The sequence below is a fragment of the Crocodylus porosus genome, unplaced genomic scaffold (assembly GCF_001723895.1).
Source record: "Crocodylus porosus isolate Cpor-Errol unplaced genomic scaffold, CroPor_comp1, whole genome shotgun sequence".
Taxonomy (NCBI): Eukaryota; Metazoa; Chordata; order Crocodylia; family Crocodylidae; genus Crocodylus; species Crocodylus porosus.
Genome location: NW_017728909.1, coordinates 21,325,594 through 21,332,976, shown reverse-complemented (window position 1 = coordinate 21,332,976; position 7,383 = coordinate 21,325,594). Strand labels below are relative to the sequence as shown.

General features: G+C 57.6%; 1 protein-coding gene across 1 annotated transcript in view; it reads right to left on the bottom strand.

Moving 5' to 3' along the window:
* The window catches only part of CNTFR (ciliary neurotrophic factor receptor), a 260,349-nt gene that overhangs the window by 34,335 nt on the left and 218,631 nt on the right, over positions 1-7,383 (bottom strand). The window contains exons 5-6 of the mRNA XM_019531876.1: positions 6,606-6,723; positions 6,032-6,198 (exon numbers count right to left, since the gene is read on the bottom strand). Of these exons, the coding sequence (XP_019387421.1) occupies positions 6,032-6,198; positions 6,606-6,723 (285 nt within the window). The remainder of the gene's footprint in view (positions 1-6,031; positions 6,199-6,605; positions 6,724-7,383) is intronic.

The window sequence follows — 7,383 nt, the reverse complement described above, 5'->3', positions numbered from 1 at the left end:
CTTGGCCTGCTCTTGGGTTTCCTCCCTTCTCCTCCAGGCCAAGTCACCGTCAAGGTCGACGCGGACTCCCCGCACGTGCCGCCCGGCTTGGAAAGTCTGCCCGGACGCTACGGGCTGCAACGTGAAGCCGCTGATTCAGGTCTTCAGCAGGCAGGGGGGAATGGGAATTTCTTCCCTTTGTACTCCGCTCCAGCTGTCCCACGGGGATGCAGATACAGCCAGGTCCGTCTACCCCGGTATCCGGCCTCTGAGAGCAGCCAGCACCACCTGCTTGAGACCCAGAGAGCCTGGAAGAGCTTATGCCCGGAGGCATAGCTCCCACCCTCATCTCGTGCTCTCCTCGTCTGCATCCCTGCTCTGCATTGCGCTCCCCACTTGCAAAGCTGTCCACACTCCAGGCTTCTCCAACCCCTTCTCCTTCTGCTTCCAGACCCCCTGGTCCCAAACGCCCAGCCCTCTGGGGCAAGCAGCGCTGGGGTTGCCAGCACGTGGCACTTCCACGTCGCCCTCCTCCCGGCTCTTCTCTCTACCTGTATTAACCTTTGCAGAAGGCATAATGGAAAGGACCGTTTCCAGGCAGGAGAGGGGGAGCAGGCAGCTCAGAGCCCCGACGGCTCCTGGGTCGGGTTTGCAAACATCCTCCAGCCAGTCGTTCGGGACGGCAAGGCCGCAGCGGCTCCTCACAGCTGGCTGCTAATAACCGCTGCCGCAGGCCCGCGAGGGAGGCATCCGCCGAGGATATCAAAGCAATGCACCAGTCATTTTCCACTCAATTAGAGCTGGTCTTCCGAGCGGCCGGGGAAAGGATTTCCCGGAGGAGGATCCAGCATGCAGGGAGGGGGGGAGGAAGCCGGGCCCAGGGAGGTGAGGTCTTCCCGGGGGTCCTTCCGTTCAGACGAGCCCAATGGCTGGGTGGTCTAATAAGGAAACCAGTGACAGACCTCTTCCACGCTCTGCTGAGATTCGGTTCAAGTCAGGTCACAGGGAGCTGGGAAAGCCATCTTCTCGCCCCCCACCCCATCCCGTGTGCATGGCCGAGCATCTGGCCCGAGGAAGAGCCGCTAACCTCAGCCTGCTTCTGCATTTGCCACCGGCTGTGTTTCCACCTGAATTTTCCGGGACCGGGATGCCCAACAGATGCACGCCCGCGGGGGCCTTAGTGTAGACAGCGCTCAGGTACTTAGACCTCTTGAGGAGGGATAGAGGATTGTGGCTTTGCCCAGCAGTGTTTGATTTTTTTCTTTTAAAAGAAATGAGCACTACCAGGGGGGCTTAATGCTAATTCAGCTCCCATCTAATCCCAGCAGAGATCCTGCCAGATGCCGGCTCAGGCGGCGTCTGCGCAGACGTCCACGGGCCGGCTCACTGAGGGGCCGGTAGTTGCTGAGGGGAACTGCGCAGGGGTTTACCCCGCTTTCCCATCCTGTGCTCTGCACCGCTGCGGATGAGCGCCGTGCACACCTGAAGCTATGTCTGTTAGGCTCAGCCTCCCGGCTGTGTGGACAGAGGGGCTCGCTTGCATGGCTTAACACGTGCTAATGCACAAGGAGCTGGCCAGGACTAGAGCAGCAGGGGCCCTTCGAACCGACCAAAGCTATAAAGGTCAAGCTTGAAATGCTGCCTTGGACTTCAACTACAGGCGGTGGTGCAGGCGCTTCATCTACATTACACTGCCAGCAGGGAAGGGAGGTGACCAAGGCAGACCAGGCACAGCCGGACAGCAGAAGCAATCGCGGTTAGGATTCGATGGGGTTACTCCCGCACTGAAGGGCAAGTGCCAAGCTGCACCAGCGTCGCCGAACCCCACCATGAAACTCACTCATCTCTGCATCTTCCTGCAGCTGCCAAACCCTGGAAAGGCAAATTTCACAGCTTCTTAGACTGGGTGGCTCTTCAGAGCAGAAGGATGGACGCATCTGCCAAGAGATTCAGCTCTGTCCCGGCTCTTCTTACGCTGTGCTCTTCACTGCATTATCAGGGCCCTTCCCAGTGGTACCTTAAACATCCTGACTGAGAGCTGCCCCCATCACTGGGGAGGCAGGACCTGGTCTTGCTTCAGAGAAGATGGCATGATCTCCCAGGAATCACTGTTGGAGAAGGTAGATCCACGACATGCCCTGCAGCGTCTCACTGGGCTGCTCTGCATCGGGACACGCTCCATCCCAGACTGGGGGCTTTGCCTTCCTCTGCAGCCGGGGCACGGCCCCGCCTGGGGTCTCTGGAGCATCTCTGCACTACCTCGTATAAAAGCAGGCCGTCGGCTGTCGCGGTCCCCCTGCTTGACCCACGGCAGGTTCGGGTGTGATGTCTGGTGCTGTGCCAGGGTTGCCGGTAGTTTCCTGTCCAGTTGACATGGTGGATGAGTGTGGGCAGGTTTGCACAGGGCTGATCCTGCCTCAGGCGGAGGCTGGACTGGATGTGATTTCTGCAGCTCCCTGCCAGCCCCGCTTCTCCACGAGTCTATGATTTTACGAGTCCGTGGAAGGACGCCAAACTGCGGTAGCATGTTGTCCCAGACACTAGCCACCTTTCTTGGCTGCAGCTCAGGGCCAACAGAGGAGAAAGGCCCAGGAAAACCAGAGAATCGTGGGGTTGCAAAGGGACCTCCAGGGTTATCTAAGACCCAGGTAGACCAAGCCTAGGGATGATGCAGTTGGGGCCGGTCCTGCTTGGTGCAAGGGGCTGGACTCGATGTGAGCTCCCTTCCCACCCTCATAGCCTCCGACTCTCTGATCTAGTCCGACCCGCACAACTGCGGGACAGTCCCTATGTAATCCCCGACGCATCCGGCCTCTCGACCGGGGCACGGCCAGCTCTTGCTACAGCAGTTTCAGCTCTGTGCCCTGCCTGAATCCAGATGGTGCAGGGTCTGGAAAGTCAGCTGCCCTGAGACGGGCTTGCACTCAGCCTTTGGCTAGCTGCCCCGTGAACTTGGGCGGTAGCTGGCTGGAGCCCAGGTATCCGGGGTGGGTGGCTACTGTGTGTTCGACGGAGGACGGGAGGATTCCTGCTCGGCACGAGGAGTGGCACCAGATGTTCCCGACTCTCTCGAGCCAGCAAGGGCCTGGGGTCAGATTCCCAAGCTGGGGCGGGGGGCGGGGGGGGGAGACGCTTTTCAGGTGTCCAGAGCTTCTTGATGAGCAAATGTACTGACCTCGGAGAACACAGCAGGGGTTGATTGCTGCCCTGAGTCCCGTAACTCGTAGAGGAGCAGGAGGTTTAAGAGGTGCCTCTCATGCAAAGGCAGCCAAGTTTTATTCAAAGGCTTCAAAGGATCCTCCAGGTTCCTGGGAAACTCGTCCCAGTTACAGCATGGACTGGGACCGCGCGGCCTTAGCGCTGTGCAAATTCATATTGCACAGGGACTCTTGCAGGCCTGTATTGCTCACGGCTGCTCTCGCTGCTGGGAATCAACCTCTTCTGTCAGGACAAAGGGGTTGAAGCCATCCTTGTCCTGAGCAAGAACAGCTCTCTTGATATCTTCGAGTCACACATGCTTATATTACGCGTGCGGTTTGCTCGGTTATCTCGCTGTCACATGCACATGCATTCGCACACGCTACATCAAGCTGGAGGGGGACTGAACACTGGTTGCACTTCAGTGGGGAGCAGTTCCTTGCTGTGATCTTTCCATAATTGCTAATGACTTTGTGAAACCAGCCTAAATGAGCCTGCTCCACATGTTTCTGGGCTTTGCTTTCTCTCTTTTTTTTTTAGAAGAATGCACTAGCTTCTTTCGGTAAGAAAAATATCCCCTTCCCTGAGGCTGCCCTGCAAACTCACACTGGACCTGGATGGAAAGTGAAGCAAAGCCGGTCTCATGTCCTGGCTTTGTCCAGGACCCAGTGCACAATTACCCCTGTCCCTTGCTTTGGGATGGTTTCCCCCTAATTGCTCACTCCAGGAGGGTCTGACAAAGCCTCTAGATTCAGCTCCGGCTCTTCCAGACCTGAAAGGGAAGGATCAAAGCCCAGCGGAGAGCCTGATAACGCTGTGAAGTTGTTTCCCTCCAGGCTGCCAAGGGCTTTGCACAAAGGATGCTCGAGAACTGCAAGATTGCACCCGCTGCGGGTCTTATCGCTGTGCCCAGCACGGGGGCCTCTGCGAGATGCTTATCCTTGGTCAGCACCGACGAGAAGGATCCATCACGCAGCAAGAGGCGCGTGGCCGGTCCTTCCCGTCTCTGCCTGGCACCTCAGCAAAACCCCTCCTTCTCCGGCGGCTTTGTATTTCGGGTTACGCGACGCCTCTGAGCTGTCTGGGGTACATACTGTCTTGACGGTGAGTCTTCAGACAACCCCACCCCAGGTCCCCCCATAGGCTGGGGCCTGCCCAGGCGACTGCAAAGCAAACCCTATGTAATCCCAGCAGCTTTTGCTTGTCTGCTGTGTTTATATGGGCTGTTTCCTCTCCTATGAGACCTCAGTGGTTGTGAAGACTAAAGCACCCAGCTTCAGAGGCCAGCAAGCTCCTGCCGCGCTGCTTTACATGTCACTTGGCTTTGTGATCCATCCCATGGCATCGGATACAGTCAGCTCTTCCTCACAAAAGCTTCTGCGTCTCTGATTTGGGTAGCCTGCAAGGTGTGCCTCTACCTTGCCTGGCTTCATGACTAAATATCTTTCATTGCTGTAGGGCAGTGGTTCTCACCTTTGTAGCCTCAAGGTACCCCTTGACAGACTCATGGCACACTTGACAGACTCAAGACATCCTCTCAGTAGACTCAAAGGAACCCGAGATAGACTCAAAGCACCCTCAATAGACTAAACACATCCTTGATAGACCCAAGGAATCTCTTGATAGACTCAAAGCACCCTTGATAGACTCAAGGCATCCTTCAATAGACTCAAGGCAACCCTAGATAGACTCAAGGCACAGCTCGATGGACTCAAGACACCCCTCTATAGACTCAAGGCACCCTTGATTGACTCAAGGCACCATCAACAGATTTAAGGCAACCCTTAATAGACTCAATCCACCCCTCGATAGACTCAAGGCATCCTTCAATAGACTCAAGGCAACCCTAGATAGACTCAAGGCACAGCTTGATGGACTCAAGATACCCCTCTATAGACTCAAGGCACCCCTGATAGACTCAAGGCACCATCAACAGATTTAAGGCAACCCTTGATAGACTCAATGCATCCTCAATAGACTCAAGGCACCCCTTGATATACTCAAGACAACCCTGATAGACCCAAGGCACCATGAATAGACTCAAGGCACCCCTCTCTAGACTCAAGGCACCCTCTCTAGACTCAAACACTCCTGGATAGATGCAAGACACCCTCAGTAGATTCAAGGCACCCCTCGATAGACTCAAGACACCCCTCAGAAAATGCCAGCTCTTAGATTTCACTCTGTTTTCAACTATGGAAATATTGTAATAGAGAAATTTTTCTGCTGTAAAGAACTCAGCAAGCCCACAGCACATCAGAGTGATTTTATCATGATGGGTTCCCATTTAAAATCTCTGAGTTTGTCTCATGAACCATGTTGACCCCTTCACACTGCTAACCTCAGCACACTGGTTGAGGATCACTGCTTTATGGGAGTGCATCCCAACCTATATGCAATCTGGTGCAGATAGTGAATCCCTCCTGGCCTCCACCCCTTTGCGGCAGGATCTTTTTTCTCCACGATCAGGATGGCTGCTAGGGACATGAGCCGCTGCCAGCCTCATGGGCCCAACAGGACTCCCATGAGCATCTCCCCCCGCCAAGAGGTGTCTGAGCCCCTGCTTCGGAGCGGAGTCACTTCAGTTTGTCTGCTAGTTGTGCAACTTGGGTGCATGAGGGCTGGCAAGCAGAAGGGGTTGGGGCTGGGGGCAGCTGGCATGGGGCTGCATCTTGCCTTGCTCTGTGTTTGTGCAAGGTGAAATGCTTTGGCAGGCCATGGGGGTGGGGGACCGGCTCTTCCCGTGGACAGCCAGGGGCCTCTACTCCCCAGCTCCCACGCTGGCACCTTTCCCTGGCACTACCACGCTGCCAGGTCCCCAACAAGCTCAGCAAGTGCCTGCCGTGGAAATTACCTATGGCGAACTCGTCGAAGGTGATGGTGGTGGAGTTCCTGCCCAGCGCGTTCGTGACGGTCAAGGTCACCTTGTATTTCACCGTGGAGAAGAGCTGCAGGTAGCGGATGTGACACCTGTTCTTGGGCACAGCCTCTTTCTCACAGACCATCTCTCTGGTGCCGTGTCTGCCAGAAACACAAGAAGCAATGGGCATTACCTGGGCGACTGGGGACACATGGCCCGGTCAGGGCAGGCTGGCCTCAATGCCCAGCCTGCAGCTCTGGAGAGCTAATCAACCCACTGCTTCTCAGCAGCCTCATGCAGACCCCTGCCCCGTCTTCCTCCCTAGTCCCCTACTCCCCTGCGGTGCTGTCCCTGGGGTGACAGCTGGGAGCCCATCTGGGTCCCCAGCCTACAAGCCTCCTTTTGGGGTGAGAGGTTGCTCAGCTCCTTTGCTGCCTTCTTCCCCCCCGTCCCCTGGAGCAGCCGGCAGGGAGGCCGCGGCCCTGGGATCAGCCAGACTGAAGGGGACGACTCCAGACGTGCCCCCCCGACCCGATGCCTGCCAAGGGCCCCGCAGCCGGGCACTCACATGACGGAGATGTTGAAGGTGTTGGGGACGTAGGTGGGGCTGGGCAGGTGCCAGCTGCAGTAGAAACGCTTGGGGTAGTTGTTGGAGCGGCACATCAGCACGGGCTCCTTCGGCGGCGCTGCCGGGACACAGAGAGGAGACCGCGTTAGCCGTGCACCCGCCTGCTCCTTGCCTTTCCACGCAGCCCGGGGGGCAGGCAGCAAGCGCGAGAGGACGCTCCTGGTCTCCAGGGCTGCCGGTTCCCCCGAATCAGGTGTGCAAGGGCCAGCTCTCGGCCAGCCGGGGAGGGGTAGGAGGCACGGCTCCCCGTTCAAAAGCTAATGGATATCTTCCGGTGCTGCCCTCCTCACCCAGGGGCTGGGCAGGGCAGGGGGACCCTCCCGGCAGGGACAAGTCTGAGCCTGGCTGAGCTTATTTGCTTATCTCCTCACGCCTCAAGGCACCCTCCTGAGTGCCCTGTCAGCCCGGCTGAGAATCGCTGGTCACCGTCGCTCTACAAAACGGACCCCGGCTTCCAGCCCGGGGGCAAGAGGAGCTCTCCCCGGGGCTGGCAGCACGAGCAGGGCTCCCATCCTGAGCAGCAGTGGGGGAGCGCGCACACACGCAGCTAGTCCCTTCTGCTGGAGGCTATTTCCACGTGTTGCATGCCGCTGGGCACACGCAACCGGGTAGCGCCGTCCAGAAGGGCTCTGCAGGTGTCCCAGCTGGAGACTGACTGAGGCGATCTAGTCTGACCTGCTAAGAGCCCTGGGTGCAAGGCTGCTCTTGCTGGCCCCCT